This window comes from Mus caroli, unplaced genomic scaffold, assembly GCF_978045245.1.
Source record: "Mus caroli unplaced genomic scaffold, Mus_caroli_1 scaffold_5, whole genome shotgun sequence".
In the NCBI taxonomy this organism is placed as follows: Eukaryota; Metazoa; Chordata; class Mammalia; order Rodentia; family Muridae; genus Mus; species Mus caroli.
Window position 1 is genome coordinate 37658613 of NW_028227260.1, and position 21522 is coordinate 37680134.

The window sequence follows — 21522 nt, forward strand, 5'->3', positions numbered from 1 at the left end:
CATTCTGGACTATTTTAGTGGCGTGCATAAAAATCAAAGGACAAAAAAAAATCACATTTTTAAAAACAATTTTGATTCTGGCTTTTGTTGCCTAAGGAACTGACTTGGCCTAGAAAGCTGCAGCAGCTGTACAGCTAGTACCCAGAGCCTCCTGTTTCCTGTTAGGTGGAAAAATACTAAAGACGGTCACTAGATGGCCCTCTTGTGTCTCTAAAGAGGCCGAGGAGGCGGGGCTCCCCTTAGGATTGAAGTAAACGGAAGCTAAAACGAACAGAACTTTCTTTTTGTTTTTTATTATCTACATGCAGACGCTTTTAGTCAGCTAGCTAATAAATTCCCGATAATGAAAGTGGTTTGGGGCCCTTCATTTTAGTTAGTAGTATTGTTGGAATGCAATAATCTCTGGCACATATTAGGGAATAAAAGAAGTCAGAAAGGAAAGGGTGTTAGGATTATCTATAGACATAGACTGGGGGATGGAAGAACTATTGTGTGTGCAGGGGGTTGTAACTGTCACTGTGAGCTTGAGGGTGGGGGAGGTGATGGGAAAGAATGGAAGCAGATACATATGCCCCCCTGCCTCTCTCAGCATTTGGCCTTCTGTTAAAGCAGTTTGGTAACTGAAAGTACTTTGGTGCTCTGCTTGGAATAAGAGGGGTGCCTGGAATGTGAGCAGTGAGCAAGAAGCCTGAGAAATGGTGCCATTGCTTTAGGGAAGCGGGTTGTCTTTGCAAAGGCAGAACATGTCTTTACAATGCGATTGCAATTACAAAGTAATGCCATTCTACATGAATTGAATTCTCCTATTTATCTTTAAAAAGACAGCAGAATATAGACATTCTATTAGCACTCCCTAAGGTAAGAGGTCCGCAGTCTTCTTAGCTTGTTGTGTGCATCTTTTCAAATGCCACGGCAATGTTAATCATTTTACCTGAGTAATTCTTCCATTTCTCATTACCTGGGGGATTGGTAATGGCCGAGACTACTTCTCAGACTCTCTGCTCCCGCTCAATCAAGCCATGGAGGCGCCAGTTTACTTTTATTGATCAGCGGGTTCCTGACAGCCTTCGCCACAAGGAAGCAGCATCATCCTTTTTTAACTTAAAGGGGAACAGATCGCCTTAAAGTTTACAGCTAAGAGCTTCTAAGCATAGCATGCAAACATTTTAGCATGCTGCTAATTGTTGTGTTTAAATAGTCCCAGCCATATTTTAGAAAGCTGCCAAACACGGAACTCACATCCCGTGATTAGATAGCAAAGCCATTTCAAATGCCTTTTTAGACCTTTTTAATTAGACCAACCCGCGCTTCACCCCCCCCACTCGCTGACATCAAAGGTAAATAACTATGATAAATCAAATGGCAGCCTTTCTTTAGCAGCACCCCCCCCCCCCGTGAGGTGCGCCCGCGCTGCCTGCCGTGTTCAGCTCTTCCACTACTTGCCCATTTCTCTAACGGTGTCTGGAAAAAAAAAAAAAAAAAAAAAAACCCTGAAAACAAAAACAAAACTGGGCGGGCCACAGGACCGACTCTCTGAAGCCACCCTTTCAGCAGTCTACCCGCAGCTCTAAGTGATCAAAATAAAATGATTCTCACTGCAGATGCCTTGGTTTTTCTCCCTGATGTTTTGGGCTGAATTGCATTCTAATGTGAAACAAACCCCTTGAGCCAGGCGGACCAGGCACTTTCTCCTTGGCCTTGGCTACACTTTCAGACGGTCCAGTCTCAACCTCACTAGCAAAATAATTCCTTTGTGTGTGTGTGTGTGTGTGTGTGTGTGTGTGTGTGTGTGTGTAGGCTCTCTTGACACTCCCAACCACCAAGGTAAAGGCTGCTAACCTAGCTCCTTTGGATGATATATTATTTTAAGCATCTGGGTCGCTCTTTGCAAGAAGATGCCAGTTTTTGGGGAAAAAAACCCATTATGTGTTCAAATGCGTTTTTCATTTTTTTATTTAATTTTTGAAGGGCAAAATCGAGTCTCATTTTGAGACTACGGGTTCAGGTCAAAGCCGCTGGGCTAATTATGAGTTTCTTCAACCAAGACTCCCAAATAACAGACACTAATATCTCAGAAAGGAGGTTTGCTCTATCCAAGAACTGTGAATTCAGAAGCTGTTTCCCATCCTCAATCTTCCCCATCCTCAATCTGTAATTTAAAAGAAAAAAAAAAACTGGAAAAAATGTTCATTGAGGGCGCATTTGATTCTTTCTGCTCGCGATCTTAATTAAGAGCCCAAGAGCCTTAGATCTGGGCGGGGAAGAGTCCACCTCTGTCTCTAGGGTGCCTTTGGTCCAAAAGTCAGACTAAGCTTGATGTCAACCCTGGCCACACCGGCCTCTGGCTTCCCAGCATTGGCAAAGGCTACAGCTGCCACCTCCACCCAAGGAGAAGTGGAAGCCCCCCCCCCCAAACAGAACCCGCCCCAGGGAACACTGAGAGCGCCCACCACATCATAGTGGGCTCACAGCGGCTAGGGACCTCGGTGCGCCCACTCCGAAGCTTCTGTTCGGGTCTGGGCTCTCTAGACGCGGCGCGGAGCGGCGCGGCGCGGTGGCGTCCGCTCTGCTCCGCTGGCTTTTCTCAAACATAGTTTATTTATAGGAAGCTAAATTGTCCGATAGGGTTGGGTGAGGGGTGAGAAAATGTAGCCAGAATCCTTAGAGGCTAAGTCCTTAAGCCACCGATCCCTTTTGATTAACTAGAGTCCTGAGTGAGCCAGACTGGACCAGCAGCCCTGCAGCAGCAGCTGCTGCTTCTCTCTCTCTCTCTCTCTCTCTCTCTCTCTCTCTCTCTCTCTCTCTCTCTCTCCCCTTCTCTCTCTCTCTTCCTCTCTCTCTTTCTCTGTGTATGTGTGTGTGCACGCGCGCGCGCGCGCGCGGGAGCTGGGGTGTTCCCAGGAGTGTATCATCTTCCCAATGAGGAAGGATAAGGATAATGGTTTGGGTGGGTGGCGGCCTTGGTCTTGGCAAAAGTGAAGATACACAGGCCAAGAACTTGATGAATGACCATAGCAGGGGCGCTTACTCCTCTTCCTTCCACTACCAGAGAATAAGAGAAAACAGATACAGAAATGCTGAAGAGTAAGACAAAGGAGAGATAAAGAGAGAGAGAATATTGCATTTAAAATATGAAGATACCTGAGAGAGAGAAACAGCAAGAAAAGAAAAATCAAACCCTCATCTTTTTCTGTAATCTCTGCAGACAAGAGAAGCAAGAAGGGCTCTGTTCCGAGGTGGACTGAGCTTCAGTGGCAGCACACCTCAAATCTGGCCCACTTCTCCTTTCCTACTTTGCTTGTCCCAGGCCAGTCAGGTACCCACCCCCCTTACTCCCACTCCCGCAGGGGCTCTGCAGTTCAGGGTACTCTACTCAGTTGGGCCAGTGTGTAAGTTTCCTCTTGGCCCCGCCTCCCCCGCCCCCCCCCCCCACCTCGCGCCTTGGTCCCGCCCCAAGACCGGAGCCTCTTGGCTGCGCGCTGATTGGCTAGTGCCTGGCGTAGCCGGGCTCGGCAGCTCGGGCTCTCTCCGGCTCTCTCCAGACTCTGTGGCCAGTAGTTTGCGGCATCGGGAGGAGGAGCAGCAACAGCAGCAGTAGCGGCAGCGGCTGGCTGAGAGGGGAGACGGGCGAGCGGGTGCAGACGGCAGCACCAGCTACCGCTCACCATGCCCGGCTTGCCCAGAGGGCACTGGCATTCACTTCCCTAGCCCCTCGCGGGCTGCGGCGCAGTGTCCTCCCTGGCTTTCCAGCTGAGCCGATTCATCTGAGACCCGAAACCTCCCACCCCAAACCCATTCCTTCCTGCTCTCCCTCTCTCTCTCATACTCCACATTCGCATTTCCCATCCACACACTCACTCTTCCTCTCTTTCGAACATCCACGAACAGACCTCCCCAGCGCGCGAGCGCCGGGGAGGGAGGAAGCCCTAAGCAGGGCTGATAGCGCTTCTCCTGGAGGATGGGATCCAGAAGCTCCCGCAAGTAAACTTTGGAGCCGACAGAAGCCCTCGACCCTGGCAGCTGCCCAGGCGGACCCCAACGACATGCGGCTGAACTAAGGAGGGCTTTCTTTGGCGGCGGCGGCGGCGGCGGCGGCGGCGGCAGCGGCGGCTGCTGCGGTCCTTGAAGCTACATCCCAGCCCAAACCCAGGAAGGCAAAGAAGCCCCGGGTGCCCGCGACTGCAGCCCCGCCTCTTCTGGCCGGTACTGTAGTAGCTTCCTTTCTTCACCTTCCCATTCCCCGTGTCCCCTCCCCCTTCCCCGGGGCAATTGGAAAGAGCAGGACTTTGATTTCTTGGACAAATTGCCATCTTCCCGTTTTTAGAAACTTAAGGCGGAGGCCTGGGCTGCGTTGGCAACTTTGATTTCCGAGATATAAACGCCCGCAGACCCGCAACTGCTCTGTGGGAGGAACCCTGCGCCCACCTCGGATCCTGGGCAGACGCACCCCCCACCCCACGCCCTCGGACACCAACCTCAGCGCCCGGGAGAGTGCTCTCGCATCTCTCCCCTCCCCCTTCCTCTGCCCGCCCCGGGACAGCCCTCCAGCTCTGCCAAATCCCTGGGAGCCCACGGATCTTGCCAGGAACTCAGACTTCTGCCTGCGATCCCCCCTTTCCCTCCAACAGGCCTTGAAGAGGCCAGAGGGGCCCCCCCGGATCCCGGAGGGTGCGTACCAGGCGGGAGCTCCCTCCGCAGTGAGCTGGGCGCGCTGGGGGGAGGTCCTTGCGCATGCCAGGTGCACAGACTGCGCGCTCGCCTGCCCCAGTGCCGGTGCGCTGCGGCGGGTCGGGCAGTGCCTGAGAGGCTGCGCCCCCACAGCCTTCCACGTCCGCGCCCCGAGTCCACTACCGACTCTGCTGCTTGTGGCCGTCTGGGGCGTGCGAGCGCGGCTCGAACCGCAGCCCTGAGCCGCTGCGGCCAGTCCCGCCTGGCTAACTTTGAAAGGGGAAAACTGAGTAGCCGGGCTGGAGGGAGGGGGCTCGGGGCTGCGCGGCGCTCCCTGGGCACCCCGGAGCCCCCGGCCCCCCAGACAGTCTCTGCTGAGACCACTGCAACCTCAGCATTGGAGCCTGCGCGGGTTCCTCCCGCGCGCCTCCGGGCCGCCCTGGGCGGGACTCCTCCCGCGGCCTCCGGGGCCACGGGGCGCGCGCAACAGGCGGCCCGAGCCGGCGGGAAGCTGGAGCGCCGGCGGCGTCGGTCTCGGAGGGGTGTGGAGAGGCGAGGCAAGGCAGAGCCCCGCGCAGCCATGGAGTCTCTCCTGCTGCCGGTGCTATTGCTGCTGGCTGTACTGTGGACGCAGGCGGCTGCCCTGATTAACCTTAAATACTCGGTCGAAGAGGAGCAGCGCGCCGGGACGGTGATCGCTAATGTGGCCAAGGACGCGCGGGAGGCCGGCTTCGCGCTGGACCCCCGACAGGCTTCTGCTTTCCGCGTGGTGTCCAACTCGGCTCCGCACCTGGTGGACATCAACCCCAGCTCGGGCCTCTTGGTCACCAAGCAGAAGATTGACCGAGACCTGCTGTGCCGCCAGAGCCCCAAGTGTATCATCTCGCTCGAGGTCATGTCCAGCTCAATGGAGATCTGTGTGATTAAGGTGGAGATCAAAGACCTGAACGACAATGCTCCCAGTTTTCCGGCCGCACAGATAGAGCTGGAGATCTCCGAGGCAGCCAGCCCCGGCACCCGCATCCCACTGGACAGTGCATATGACCCGGACTCTGGCAGCTTTGGTGTGCAGACCTACGAGCTCACGCCCAACGAGCTGTTTGGCCTGGAAATAAAGACGCGGGGTGACGGTTCGCGCTTTGCTGAACTGGTAGTGGAGAAGAGCCTGGACCGTGAGACACAGTCACATTACAGCTTTCGCATTACCGCTCTCGACGGAGGCGACCCACCACACATGGGCACAGTTGGCCTCAGCATCAAGGTGACCGATTCGAATGACAACAACCCAGTGTTTGGCGAGTCCACCTACTCAGTGAGCGTGCCTGAAAATTCACCTCCCAATACACCCGTCATCCGCCTCAATGCCAGCGATCCAGATGAGGGCACCAACGGCCAAGTGGTCTACTCCTTCTATGGTTATGTCAATGACCGTACCCGTGAACTCTTCCAAATTGACCCGCACAGCGGCCTGGTCACCGTCACCGGTGCGCTAGACTATGAAGAGGGCCATGTGTACGAACTGGATGTGCAAGCCAAAGACCTGGGGCCCAACTCTATCCCTGCACACTGCAAAGTCACAGTCAGCGTACTCGACACTAATGACAACCCGCCAATTATCAACCTCCTGTCGGTCAATAGCGAGCTCGTGGAGGTGAGCGAGAGCGCCCCCCCGGGCTATGTGATTGCCCTGGTTCGGGTGTCTGATCGCGACTCCGGGCTCAATGGACGTGTGCAGTGCCGCTTGCTGGGCAATGTCCCCTTTCGACTGCAGGAGTATGAGAGCTTCTCCACTATTCTTGTGGATGGGAGGCTGGACCGAGAGCAGCATGACCAGTACAATCTCACTATTCAGGCTCGAGACAGCGGTGTGCCTATGCTGCAGAGTGCCAAGTCGTTCACTGTGCGAATCACAGATGAGAATGACAACCACCCACACTTCTCTAAGCCTTACTACCAAGTCATTGTACAGGAGAACAACACTCCTGGCGCCTATCTGCTCTCAGTGTCTGCCCGCGACCCTGACATGGGTCTTAATGGCAGTGTCTCCTACCAAATTGTGCCATCACAGGTGCGAGACATGCCAGTCTTCACCTATGTCTCAATCAATCCCAACTCTGGTGACATCTATGCGCTCCGTTCCTTTAACCATGAGCAGACCAAGGCGTTTGAATTCAAGGTCCTGGCCAAGGATGGCGGCTTGCCCTCCCTGCAAAGCAATGCCACGGTGAGAGTCATTATCCTGGACGTCAACGACAATACCCCGGTCATCACTGCCCCACCTCTGATCAATGGCACTGCTGAGGTCTACATTCCTCGAAACTCCGGCATAGGCTATTTGGTGACTGTAGTTAAGGCAGACGATTATGATGAGGGCGAAAATGGCCGAGTCACCTATGACATGACAGAAGGTGACCGAGGTTTCTTCGAAATAGACCAGGTCAATGGAGAAGTCAGAACCACTCGTACCTTTAATGAGAACTCCAAGCCTTCCTATGAGCTTATAGTGGTGGCCCATGACCATGGCAAGACATCGCTCTCTGCTTCTGCCCTTGTCCTAATATACCTGTCCCCAGCTCTTGATGCCCAAGAGTCAATGGGCTCTGTGAACTTATCCCTGATTTTCATTATTGCTCTGGGCTCCATTGCGGGCATTCTCTTTGTCACTATGATCTTCGTGGCAATCAAATGCAAGCGTGACAACAAAGAGATCCGGACCTACAATTGCAGGTAGAGCCAAGTTTTCTTTCTTTTCTTCTGTGTTTTGAGTGAGTAAGATATGTGTATTTGTGTCAGTCGGTCGGTCTAAAACCCCCAGTGCTTTTGTTTCCTATTTAAATGCATGCAGCATACCCACAATGCTTCTTTGTGGAGGGTGAGAAGTTTGTGACAGTCCAAGTTGATCAATTCTTTTGATCTGACAATTTGCTGGAAGACAATCATTTACTGTTTGAATGGATTTTGTCACATAATGATGATGAGCAGAAAAGCAATTATCATTGAAAATTTGCACAGCTGTCTCCAGTGAAGTTAAGGTAGAAAAAAATGAGGGGGAAGGAGGGAGAATCAAGGAGTGAGAGAGGAGGGAGGGCAGGAGGGAGGGAGGGAAGGAAGGAGAGAGGAAGGAGAGCTCAAGAGAGACAGATTTTCATATTTGTAGCAAAAGTTCTATGGGGTCATGGTTGGGAGGGCTTGCTTTCCTGGAACCCAGTGTTTTGCAGAGGAGAGCTGAAAGGGGATGGTGTACTGGCAGCTGTCTTGTCCTGCTGTAGGGTTATAGTTCAGAGAGAGAGAGCTCTGAGAGTTTATGATGGGAAACAGAGAGGAGGAGGAAGAGAGAGAGAGAGCAGTGTGCAGGGGAAGCAGGTCATTAGTGGTTTTGAGTGTATTCTTGGCTTGTTTTGTATCTAGTCCCCAGACATATGGCTATACAAAGTAAAATTCTATCAGGCATCTGTATGTTTTCAAATATCTGCTTGGTTGGTGTGTGAAGACCAAACATCCCAATGAGAAACAAGACTTTTCATCCAGATGTTTCAGTAAAAATAGCAATCTTCTGGAGTTGGCTATGCTTTCCTTTAATGTGGAACTGTGCTGTGGCATTAAGATCTGGTCCCTACCAGTGGATGTCACTATGGGCTATTGTGTTACAGTTTCTCTGAAGTGTGTGTAGGATGTGTGTGGGGGTGGGGAAACAAGAGGAGAGGAAAAAGAAGAGAAGTCGAAACTTGAATAGCATGTAATGTAGCATTTTTAAAGTCTTGATTAACACATTAGAGGTTCTTGCTGAAGACTTCCTTGCAATTTGATTGAAGAAATAAGTCTAAGAATTTCTAGAATCCTATTTAGGATAATGCACATATTTTTTTTCCAGCAGTGTCTCATCGAAACAGTTGAAAAAAGTTATTTTTATTTATTTTTTTACTTTGCTGAAAATGAATGATGCTGCTATTTCCAGCCAAGGTGTGTGTGTGCTTGTGTGTACTTTCAACACACCTACACATACTGTATCTCGTACCATCTGTGCTTGCATGTTAATCAGTCAAAATATGTTCCTGTAGGTCCGATTTGTATCTGACACCATCTGAAATACACACGTCTGTGAATCAGAGCTCCCTGAATATGTAACAGCCATGCAATTATTGTTTCCCTTTTACTATTCTCTGCATTACACAAGTTAGTAGACAAATGCTAACCACACATGAATATCAATCAGGTGCCATAAAAGAGCAGCTGCAATGCCTCATAAATGCTTTAATCCTGTTACTAGTGAAATGGCCATGACTTTTCTTTCCTTCAGTACCAAGTCACTTCAGATGGGAGAAATGGAAATTAATATTGCTCTTACCTTTGAAACCTGTGACAGCCACTGGCGATTTTTATAGGAGAAAAATGCAGGCTCAATAAAATTTTTATTTATATGGAGATAATGACAGAGGGGACTCTTTTTAAGCCATTTTCTCAGCATAAAGTAAATGCATAAGACCCTTACCAGGATGAAAAAGAAATCAGCTTGAAGTAAAGATATTGAAGGCTTTGCCACTTCTTGGTGATATATGACTAAAAGTAAGAACTCTTTCTGAGAGCTTGCCAGGGAGATCATTAAACAAGGAAGAGCATTTGAATTGAGAAAAAAAAGTGCAAATCTCAGTGCTCTCCAACTTCACCCAAATGTGTATTTTATAAAGCACTCTTCCTTGTGATGGCTTGCGATTAGTGAAGTACAGTTTAATTAAATAATTGGTCAATACAGAATGGGCCATGCATTGAATGCCTCTGCCGAATAATTGGATGGGGCATTGCCAAACTTACCCATCATGGGTAAACAAAATGATTAGAACTTCCCATTGATTCAGTAAACAGATTAGAAAAGAAATGTAATCCTAGTCCTGAAGTTTGGGGGATTTTATCTGTCCCTTGGCCTCTGTATCACCAATTTGCCATCATTTCAAGGCAGACTGGACAGAAAGTAAAAGGGTGAGGCAAAATAAATTGCTTATCTCTAGGTAGATCCTGGGGACAGAGCAATAATTTGCCTTGGTAGATATGGGTAGATAGGCAAACTCCCCATCTGCTCAGCCTTCTTAGAATCACAAAGTTCAGGAGAAGCCTATGCATCTATGTGATTAGGCAGGGTTTTCTAGTTCTGAAATGCATTCATTTATGAGACTTGTGAGATAATCTGCAATTGCTGCTTGTATTGGGCTCCTCTTTTTGTGTTTTGAAAATTAGCTTTGTCAAGTGAGAGAATACAGACACATTCTTTCACTTGTAAAGTCCAACCTGTATTATTTATTATCCTTATTGTTTTGCTGATTATTACTCAGAGATTGAATTTTCAGACAATAAGCTGAAATCATTATGTGCAAAGTAATACATGACATTGAAAATCTGACTACCTTTTAATGTGTTTCTTTTGACAAGTCTCTTAATGCTTGGTGTCTTTGGTGCACGTTCCTGGGTCTGTGTCAGTGTTAATTAAATTGAGCTTTTTATGTTCCAGTTGCAGCACAGCTGCTTGTAGGTACACCTGAATGGAGAAGGATGCTGAATGCACTAACCTTTAAATTCCTTTGCAGTAATTGTTTAACCATCACTTGTCTCCTCGGCTGTTTTATAAAAGGACAAAACAGCAAGTGTCTGCATTGCATCTCGGTTTCTCCCAATAGTGAGGAGCAAGACAAAAAGGCAGAGGAGAAAGTGAGCCTAAGGGGAAAGAGGTAAAAAGGCATTTTCCCCTCATTCAAATGGGTTTGGCTATCAGATTTCTCTAGGAGAGAAGGGGGAAGGGTGGAAAGTAGAAGGGAGCTGGGCTAGGGCAGGGAGGAGGGTGTGGGTGAGCAGAGTTAGGTGCTCTTGGAGGACAGGGTCTGAACCTATACTCTAGTCTAAAAGTGATCAGTTTAATGACAGAGGAAGCTGATTCATGGTGTTTGCCACGTTGCAAATTCCTGGAGGCATTGGCAAGGGTTTTTCTTAATCCCCTCCATCTCCTTTTCTGTTAAATTGGCACTTACTTTGTACCTTACCCAGTACTCCCTTTAGGTTCCAGGGTAGCATCAGATTTGAGCATTTTCATGCTCTCCCCCATAGGCTCAACTTTCCCCACCCTCACCCCTGCTTACTGGCCACTCATAAGGAAAAATTTCAAATTGAAATATGAAATTTTCTTTGGGAAGGGTTGGTGGGAGGCGGGAGGTTAGTATGTTTAATATGCAAACTTCATGGCCCTCAGCTTGTTTTCGCATGCAAAAGACACAGGGAGAAACACGATGATGTAATGCGCCAGAATAAGGAGCTGGAGCAGAGATGGGGTGCAACCCTCTGGGGTACTTAATGTTTATTCGTCAGTACATGGTCTGGGAAGGTGTTATCTATTCGTGCTGCCTTTTCTGTCACATAGAATCGCTGAGTACTCCTATGGGCATCAAAAGAAATCAAGTAAGAAGAAAAAAATTAGTAAGAATGACATCCGCCTTGTACCTCGGGACGTGGAGGAGACAGACAAGATGAATGTTGTCAGTTGCTCCTCCCTTACTTCCTCCCTCAACTATTTCGACTACCACCAGCAGACACTGCCCCTGGGCTGTCGTCGCTCTGAGAGCACTTTCCTGAATGTGGAGAACCAGAATACCCGCAACACCACTGCCAGCCACATCTACCATCACTCCTTCAACAGCCAGGGCCCACAGCAGCCAGACCTGATCATCAATGGTGTGCCCCTGCCTGAGGTGAGTGCAGCTAAGTGGTTCGGTGGGGGTCTTCCCAGATCTTCTAGAGCTGCTTACTATCCCATGGGACACTCTGGAGGCACATCCCTTGTCTAAGTCCATTTTCACACTCAGCATTTGCTAGTAGCCCTTTTTGGGACGAATAGTGACTCAACACAGAGGGCTTTTGTGTAAGGAGTGATGTTGGGAATCTGAACTCAAATGATTTGAGCCTTGCTGTGCCTTCATAATGTCCCAACATAGTAAAAGATTACTTCACCTGTTGCAGATACGCATGCTCAAAAGCCACTACTGCCAGCTTGGAGACTAAAGCAGTTTAGGTTTGCCAAGCAGTATTGAAAATGAATGAATCCCTTTTTCATTTCATTTTCCTTCTGTGGTTCTGAATCCTAAAGGCACTTCACACTTGGCTCTTTTGTTCTCTACCATCTATCCTGCTGAGACTATGGTCAGTAGGATACAAGCAATAAAGTTTTAAAAGTCACATTGCTGGTTTTTAGCCATTCTGGTAATGTTTGACAGTTGAGGGGGTTGAAACTGTTACTAACATGAATATTGTATGAAGCAGCCATGCATTTGAATTAACTGTTTCCCTTCAGTTTGGGTGTTTTCCTGGAGGTTTTTTTTTTTTTTTTCAAACACAATATGGCCAAATGTTTGTTGGTTATTGAAATAATCTGGGAGGATAGGGTGATATGCCAGTGATGGTGATGAGGTTGGGGGAAGAGGAGGCTTTGTAGAAGGCTATAAACAAGTCCTTAAGTTGGTTTCATTTTCTGTGAAATGCTTAAGTCCCTCTTTGGTTGGAAATTTGTTAAAACTGGGAGACATGCTCTTTTTCTAGTCACTATGAAAGCTATTTCTGTAGATTTCAAGTGGACTTCAACAGTTTTTCAGGGTATTTGTATAGGTATCATCTCATTAGAAACTGACAATTGTTTATCTTGATAGATTCCTCTCTGGTGAGAGATAAAACAAAGATTTAGAGATGCTGAGGAACTTGCTCAGATCCAGAAAGCAGATCACACAGAAAGGGAGGAGTAGAGCCTCTTGCTCTGTACTTCTTAAGTGTTTGAGTAGTACTTCCTGCCTTTAGAAATGATTCAGACTGATATAGCTAGGCAATCATGGGAACATAAAATGAACTCATATTGTTTGTATCAGTTTTGTAGGGCAAAAGGTGCTTAGGGCCATTTACATTGTTTCATTGCATCTCTTAGTTCCTTGAAAATAATTCCTACTAGAATTAAAAGCATGGAAAATGAAGTTTTTTTTTTCTTTTCCTTTTCTTTTTTTAACTGAGCATCTCAGCCAAAGCACCAGCATTTTGAGTACATAACTCTATAAACAAAGAGTTATTGAAAGTCTAGTGTTATGTCAAGTAAATTCAGTTCTAACTATTAATGACCCTTATCACTGCTAGGGCCTCATAAACTACTTAGAGAGATACTGTGGACCTCTAATAGTTCAGCAATGGATATGGAGAGGTAAGGGTTTGTAGTGGATTCAAATAGATCATGATTTTGAATTAAGGTGTCACCTTTTACCATGGAAACCTGTTGGATCCTCTGTTTTTTTCATCTAAAACAATGGGTAAATTATTATGGGAACTTTTCAAGGAAAAATAAAACATTATGAATTGTAAAGAGTGTGTGATTTACAACTGTCCCTAAAAAGGTAGAATTTTGTTTTAATTGAAAATTAAAGAATTACCATTGGCAATGGACTATTCACTTGAGTATGTCTCTCCAGTCTCTATGACCAAAGAGAAATTTAGGCTGGTTCTATGTAGATAATAACTACACAATGCTGTAACCAGACTATTGATTTATAGTAATCCTTGAACAATGAAGTTGAAAAATGCTAACATTGTGTATTCCGTTGCTGGTTTGTTATTGTTCAGGGAGGTGGACAAACGGATCGAATTCTAAAGATTTCATGATCATTTTACAATCAATTCAAATTCCCGAGAAAAGAGAGCCATGCTATCTATTGAGTATGTGATAGAAAAGGGAGACAGTAACTATGATTTCTTGGTTCACCTAATACCTTGGTGTGTCATTTCTGAGTTTCTCTAAGGGCAGGAAAACACGGAATTTCAGGAAGCTGGTCTTAGTTTTGATGCTTTCCCTGACATTCAAAGCCAGATATCCTCTTTGTCCAACAAAAGTGCATTGATCTGGTGTATAAGGTTAGGCTGAGGTTTTATGTGTATTACCCAGACCATCATCCTAGAAAGTTCATAGTCACGCATCCGCCAAGATATTTAACCTGTATCCATCATTAAGTTCTAAATGGGGAAAACAGTACTTCTCTTTTTCTTTCCTATTAGAAACCCCTGAGCTTTTATTCAACTGACATTTGTTGAGTGTGTGTTCCTTATAAGATACTTCTCTATGTTCTGTAGCTCCAGAAACAAATAAAAATAAAAAATAAATAAATAAAATCCACAATGAATGCAGAGTCTAAAGAGGTCAACATGTAAACAGGTAGTCTTCATTGTGGGATGTTAAATGTTACTCTTCCGTGCCATGGAATTCCTAGAATAATAATGCTCTGATGTATTTCCTACCTTTATAATTTTCCCATTTATTAACTAATCCATCCAAGAAACAATTCACTTATGAAGCAATTATAGTACAGAATGATACATGCTCTGATGTAGAAAGTAGATGATTCTATGGAAATTTTTCTTAAGTCATATTATGGCATTAAAATTATCCTTTATATTATTTCATGAAACCATTTCTATTTGTTATTTAACTCAACCCACTAGCATTTATTGCATGTATAGAACATGCCAAATATTGCATCTGCTGTTTGTTAGTGATGCAAAGATAAAACACTTGATCCTTGACATCAGAAAGCTTAAAAGAAAAAGACAATGCAATTCTAATTCTGAATGGTGTCCCTTTCCTAAGCATATGATGTGTGACATTCTTTCTCTTCAGATTGGGACCATTAGATTCTTCTGCTGTGTTACCTTTTATGACACACACTCTTTATTATTTGAACAGTGATAAAGCTTATTTGAAATAGTAATTAGACAAGTACAACTCAGAACCACTGTGCTTGCCCCTTGCTCCTTCCAACTCCACTTCACTTTGAAATGGATCACCACTGTATTAAATCAAATTATTAAGTACTTTTATAATGTTCAATGTCCGCAGCTGTGTAGCAGATAGCTTGGAGATTCCAAATACGTGTAAGAGGACAGAAACTTCTGCTTTCAGAGTGTTCACAGTGTAGCTGGGGAGCCAAGATCATTCAAAGGATTCAACTGTTAAGGAGGCAACACAAAGATAGCCTTAATCACCTGTTCCTTTGCATGCTACTTAGTATTTCTCCTTCCAAGGCAACCCTGATATCATTTTTATGTAAATTTGCTGCTGAGCTATCTAGGCTTGGAGCTGAATTGAATAAAGGTGGCTTTTGTTTAGGTGGTGTGGCTCAAACCAAGAGCTATGTGCTTGCTAGTCAAGTGCTCTACCACTAATTACCCTTATTCTTGGGGGTGACTTCTTTTTTTAAGTCTGTAAACCTAGTTACCTTTGAATGGTGTCAGGTATAAGGACCTGGAAGCGTGGTGTTGAATGTGCTTAGGTGGGGTTAGGTAAAGGGATTGGAGCACTGGTCTAGAAAATTGGAATTTCTTGTACTGCAGAGATAGCCTCCTATAGAATGAAAAATGAATATTTTTCTGTCTTCTGCTGTTGCTTGGGATGTCAGCCACAGCAATTTTAAGATTTTGTATACAAATGTGAGGAGGTAGAGTGGAAGGTGTCTTTACTGTTTGCAGAAGGCTTTTGTAGAATTAGTGATGCCTTGTACCTTTTAAATATTTTAACTTCAAAGGTGAGGTTCACATTCTTTGGCATCCTCGTTTATATAGCTTAGAGAGTTTATTTGTAAATGAGATTGTGTGTGTAGCTGTGTGTGTGTGTGTGTGTGTGTGTGTGTGTGAGACAGAGACAGAGAGATACACACAGAGACAGAGAGAACAGAAGAAAAAAAGAAAGGAAATTGAAAAGAAGAAATATATTAGGTTTTCTTAGTTTGGTAATATTTTTCTGATTTTTTTCTGAGAATCCCTTAATGTGCCAGGTATTTTTTTATTCCGTCTGATATTATGTAAATGGAAGCAGGAATAGTGGGTGCTTATGGGTGCTAAAGTATATTACTCATTTGTACATTAGTATTCTTGTATTGCCCTATTGCTCAGTAGGGGCTCTGGTCATTAGAAGGAGCAAATAGAGCTCATGTTTTTCCTATAAAGAATTGAGATTTGGGTAGTCTGTCTCTTTTCACATTCAGCATGGTTGAATGGTCCAAATACATTTAATGTTTTGTGAGACATTTTCAAATTTTAGTTTTAGATGCTGAATGGTTTGAGGCTGACAATTCTGCATGAGGGAAATGTCCATAATGTCTATAGAGATGCAAGGGCTTTCTGATTTGGCTTACCCTCAATCTTGAATTTTCGTTTTCTTTTTTCTTTTCTTTTTTCACTTGAAACCATTTGGTGGAAAACTATAGCATCTTTGATGTGAAACGTGTGTGTGTGTGTGTGTGTGTTGCTTGTTTTACTCCAGTTGTTTGTGAAACAGATTTTTAAGTTGTAAGGTAGCAGAGGAAGAAGCTGCAGAACAGGGGTATTTGTGGCAGGAAATGTCTGAATTCATGGCCATGTTATGGCAGATAAAGGAAAGAAAGAAAGAAAGAAAGAAAGAAAGAAAGAAAGAAAGAAAGAAAGAAAGCCACCATCAATTAGGTCTTGAAGAAAAGTTAAAAAATGAACGAAATATCTCAGCATTCTTTGTTCCTTAAAGCAAAGAAGTTAGGAATTTGCAATGACTTGAGAAAAAATTTGGATATGGATAACCACAAGCCAATCAGACAGACAACAGATCCAGAAAGTGATAGAAACCTGGTAACTATGATGAAGGTTGCTTGCTTGGCCAGTATGGATACCACCCAGTGCCAACTTGCAGTTTTAGATCACTAAATTCTAAATTTACATCACTAATGCTAAAACCAATAAACATTTCCTTCAGTGAACTTAGTTTAAAAAAAAAAGACGTTTCCTTGCTATTATGGGATCTTGGACTCATTGAAGTCATATCTATAAAGGTCAAAAGAAATCCTGAGGCTGCAGGATGAAGTACTAGAAAAGAATGTATTCCCGTACCACCTTTGGCTTTCTTCAAAACTCAAGGGCTCTACTTCTACTAGTGGGTATTCTTGGGCCACCCATTGCCTGCTGTATGTTTACTGGGCCCGTTTGCCCGTTTGTTTCACATCTAGCTGAGGTAGTGCGTCTCCCAGGGGGCATCAGCTAGCAAGATGTGTTCCAGAATAAACTATTCCTCTGTTGTCTCCACGCAACTGCTGCAGAACTGAGTTAGTTTACATTAGTATTTGCTAATTTATTATTATCATTCCTTATTGGCAATTAACTGGTTACCTGAGAGATCATCTCTCTCCCTGTACACCTTCACTAAAGTTGAGCTTAGCCACAGTGCTTGCTAATGATCCTGAGTTTTTTCTCCTCAGGGATCTGGAGGCAGGACATTTTCCAGAGAAAGCTCTGGGGCTTTGGAATGCCTCTTATCACAGGACCATTGTGGTCAAATCTGCTTTTCTTTTGTTAGTCAGACTTACCAAGTGAAAGGGCAGTCCCCTTTCCTCAACTTGCCCTGCTCTACTGTTGAATCCACATACTGGGCCCAACTGTTGAAACTTGACACGTAGCAGACAGCTTACCAGGAGTTAAAGAGATGAAAAAAAAAAGATGGAGTTTCCTCCTGGGGAAAAAAAAGGACAGAGAGAGGAAGAGAGAGGGAGAGGGAGAGGGAGAAAGGAGGGAGGGAGGGAGAAAGAGAGAGAGAGAGAGAGAGAGAGAGAGAGAGAGAGAGAGAGAGAGAGAGAGAGAGAGAGAGAGAGAGAGAGAGAGAGAGATTAGAGTCTTTCATTTATGTCCCTGCAGGTACCTGCTTGGACTTTCAGATGTTGACACCTCTGCTTATGAGTCTTACTTTCCGTGGCTTAGGGAGACTGAGCTTGGCTGGAGAGTGTCTCAGATGTAGATAAATCAAGGCATTGGTCTAAGAGTGCTGTATCTGAGAGGTGGGGGGCTGGTGCTGGAGCAGCCATTTCTCCCCACTGAGAGGAGACTGGATATCTTGATGTGTGACTGGCTGGCCTTTAATGTGTGCTTCATTTACTTCAAACAATTGAGAGGTTTGAAGTGAAAGTCCCAGAGGGTCAGTTTTTTGCAGAGGGAAATGCTCTTCAAGTTTCATTTCCTGTTGAGTATGAGGAGTGATTTTTGTGTGGGCTGCTTAGTGGGGTCACCAGCTTTCAGTTTACTAATGCCTGCTTGTGTCTCCCAGTGGAGTGATGAGCAACAGGCTGGTCACCGGCTTCCCGCAAAGAAGCTGTTTTGGCTTTCATTTAGTGTTTTGCTTAAAACATTGGCTGTGACCACAAAGCACCATAGAATTTTTGACATAGTTCTTAGAAGGGACTCTATGGTGGTGAAAATGTGGTTACAGCAAAGCAAATGTCCTAGACTTGGTGGGCAGCTGTGTCATCATGGCTCCAGGGAGCCTGATGAAGAAGAGTCCCAGATTTAAGGCCATTCTGGCCCAGAGTGTGAATTAAATACCATCCTAAGCAACTGAACTGAATTCTTATCTCAAAATAAAAAGTAAAACCAAGTATGTTTTACTGAGTTTGTAGTCCACGGGCATACGTGAGATCATCTCTTCAATGCACAGTACCTCCCACCCCAAAGCAATTTGCCCATATTCATATATTTGTGGCCAAAGTAGACCCCAGGTAGCTCTTCAGCATTCAAGTGCATTCTCCTTTAGAATAGAAAAACATCCATCAGTCCTCTCTGGGAGGACCTACCGATAAACCTTTGTTGGTAGGGGCATTCCTGAAAAGCTGATAGAAGGTGAATGTTTGTTTTGCAAATTAGATCCTTTGTTAGCTAACCCTGGTGGCCTCTGTGTTTAAAGAAACCTGTGGTAGATTCCTTCTAAAGGAAAGGATCCTAACAGAATATGAACATCAACTCTTAAATGATTTCCTTTGGAAGTCTGGAATTTTACATATTTTGTTTGTTCAAAGTGGGGCTCATTACCCTGGTAAGGTTTATATAAGTATTGAAAGCTGGGGTAAATATCCCTTATTCCCTTGGAAGGTAACTGACCCTAGAATTCTCACTGGCTAATTTCTGGTTGATTTTCGCTTAATTAAAAATCCAATTGTGTAAAAGTTAAAATATATAGATTCCAGACCAGATATATTCATGTCATTTAGATTTAACAAATATTAATATTTATTTGCTACGGATTAACCCACTGAAATAAAAATGGACTGCTTCCCCAAATACAGACCTGTCTTTTCCCTCCCACTACACTCTTTCTAAGCCTATGGCACAAAACTGCCAGGAATGTTTAGTTCTAGAAGAGACAGTATCTCTTCTAGAGTTAGTCCCCCCCCCCTTTTTTGATGTGGGATGTAAAAGCTTCTTGGGTCAATGGGGATTTCCTGCATTCAGTACAGCCTAGAAATTACTTTGAAATATGAAAGAATTCCTTCATAATTTTTGTTTAAACTGAGTATTTGGGAAGGGAAAGAATGGATTTTCAGATGAAAGGAGACTGGCGGGCTGACAGACAAGTGTTAGGAGCAGCCCCATGAGACTCGTGCATATTTGAGACTTAAACAGACAAGAAGTTCGGTGTCAGACCTGTGTGCTTCGTGAGCCTGGCATTAGTGGACTAGACCAGAGGTTCTTGATGTCAGATGCTTAAGCAATGTCTTCATGTGCATAGTCTTCTGATGCTCCATTAAGCCTCTGAGTGCCAGGGTGGCCAGTTTTCAGCTTCTCCCACTGGGCCCCATCTGGCTGTTGTTCTGTGGCAAGCTGCTCTCCTTCAGCACTACCAGTAACTGGCCTTGGCGGCCTCACATTTTAAGATTGTTTGCTCCTAAATCTGATTTCCAGAGCATGAAGGGCACCTTTTTGCGGATTGTACTGTGTTCTTCTGGACAAAATGGAATCCCTGTGTAAGCTGGGAGGGAGAAAATTTTAATAGAAATGTTAGATCCTTCTTTACCCTGTGTGTGTGTGTGTGCACACGCGTGTGCACGTGTGTGCGTGCATGTGCTTGCTTGTGTGCCTGTGCTAAGAGACACATATATGATTTTTAGGTCATCAGAGCTCTCTCTCCATAATTCTCTTACACTCTGCTAGTTGCCTATGTGAGAAACTCAATGCTATTGCCATAATGTGAGGCCAAGGGAAGACCTTTCTGGGATAACTTTTAATTCAGAATTTTGAATGAGAAACTGTCAAATAATCACTGTTGCATGCAGATGTGAAGCTCAGCTAAAGTATATCCTAGAGTGACTGTGTTTAATTCTTTGGAAATTATTTCCCGAGGACTGTTGTTCATTTTGTCGTTTTTTGAGTTTATCTTTGTTTAAAGCCTTCCTCTCTCTCATTAATTCCCATGGTTTGATTTGAAGAAGTCTGACTGGTTTAGCCTGCCAATATTCATAGGTAATTTGTTATAAAACCATTTCTGATGAGGATGCGTGAGTATAGGGAGACTGCCTGCAGTCAGAGGGATTGGTTTAACCCTTGAGCAATTTTTTTAATAAGTAAAAATCTCTGTGCTATAACATTAATATTTGAAATGTGACACCTGGGAGAGTGTGGATGCATTTGGCTACAGGTACCGCTTAATGACTTATTGGAAGACTCCTTCTTGGTGTTGCCAACCACAGAGACGGAGGTGAAGGCATGTGCACTCTGTGCTTATAAGACTGGCATTGACTGTAATTTTGTGGTACTGATCACGTCTTCAATCAGAGCTTTTTCATTTTCTCAAGGATAGATTTTTCAAGTGACCGAGTATGTTGATGGTCACATTTGTTCCTAAGAGCTTAGGAATGAGAACATGTTGACATCAGTATTAAATAATGATATTTCCTTTTCATAGTGGGATTTTACCTGTTTTTTTTTTTAAGTTCCAAAACAATTTAAAGTAGCTACTGTGTTTTTTGAAACAAATATCAAATTTTACAGAAGAAACATCAATTTTCTTGCTTGCTATTGGGATGTGTGTTCTTATACCCCTAGATCACTCTTTTGAATTTCACCTCTACTGGTAATTCTTCAGAAATGGAAAAGGGGGGTGTGCTTCATTGCAATAACAGTGCAATATGGGGATGCTCGAAGTGGAAAGAAAATGAAATTGCTTTTTCACAAACTATGCATCGTGTGGTGACATGCTAGAGAAAAGTTGTTAGAAGCTGGCACGCTATCAAGGATGTGATGTTGGTAATTATTGCTTGGCATCTAGATCTGATCATCAGGTACCCTCAAGACCAGATGGTGGTAAGTGGAGAAAAATCTGGAACTGCAAAGGTTTGTGACTATACACTCTCATAGTTGGAGGCACCTGATAAAAATGTATTGGAAACTGACAATACTTTGCCCTCCTAACTCTGTGAGCCTGGAAAACTCCATCAGTATAGTTCTTTCTAGAATGTGGCTGACCCTGAGCCACTGTATCCCCAGTGATGATGTAGCAATCTATAGTCCTGTAATAGGGACTAGTTTCTCTAGTAAAACAGGTAAAAACAAAATTCAAATCCTCACCAAAAGAACTTACTTTTTGGAAACTTGTTATTAGTAAGGAATTAAGAATCTAAGATACAGAGCCGGGTGTGGTGGCGCACGCCTTTAATCCCAGCACTCGGGAGGCAGAGGCAGGCGGATCTCTCAGTTGACGGCCAGCCTGGTCTATAGAGTGAGTTCCAGGACAGCCAGGGCTACACAGAAACCCTGTCTCAAAAAACCCAAAAAACCAAAAAACCAAAAACCAAAACAAAAAACAAAACAAAAACAAAAAACAAAAAAAAAACCCCAAAACAAAAAGAACCTAAGATACAAAAGAATTTTGAAGAATCCAAACAAATACCAACTTACACCAAACCTGAACTAATATGAAAAGGGACTGGACTGGTGAATCCCCAGTCTCTTCCCTTAACTCGTCTCAGGGAAATTGTATGGAGTTCTGCAGCAATGGTTTGAAGACCTATA

The 21522-nt window shown here is 44.7% G+C and overlaps 1 protein-coding gene across 1 annotated transcript in view; it reads left to right on the top strand.

Annotated features, from left to right (window-relative positions):
* Positions 1–3568: 3568 nt before the first annotated feature.
* Pcdh19 (protocadherin 19) overlaps positions 3569–21522 on the top strand; it is a 100639-nt gene continuing 82685 nt past the window's right edge. The window contains exons 1-3 of the mRNA XM_021153647.2: positions 3569–7395; positions 10245–10385; positions 11069–11396. Coding sequence (XP_021009306.1) covers positions 5249–7395; positions 10245–10385; positions 11069–11396 — 2616 coding nt within the window. The 5' untranslated portion in view covers positions 3569–5248. The remainder of the gene's footprint in view (positions 7396–10244; positions 10386–11068; positions 11397–21522) is intronic.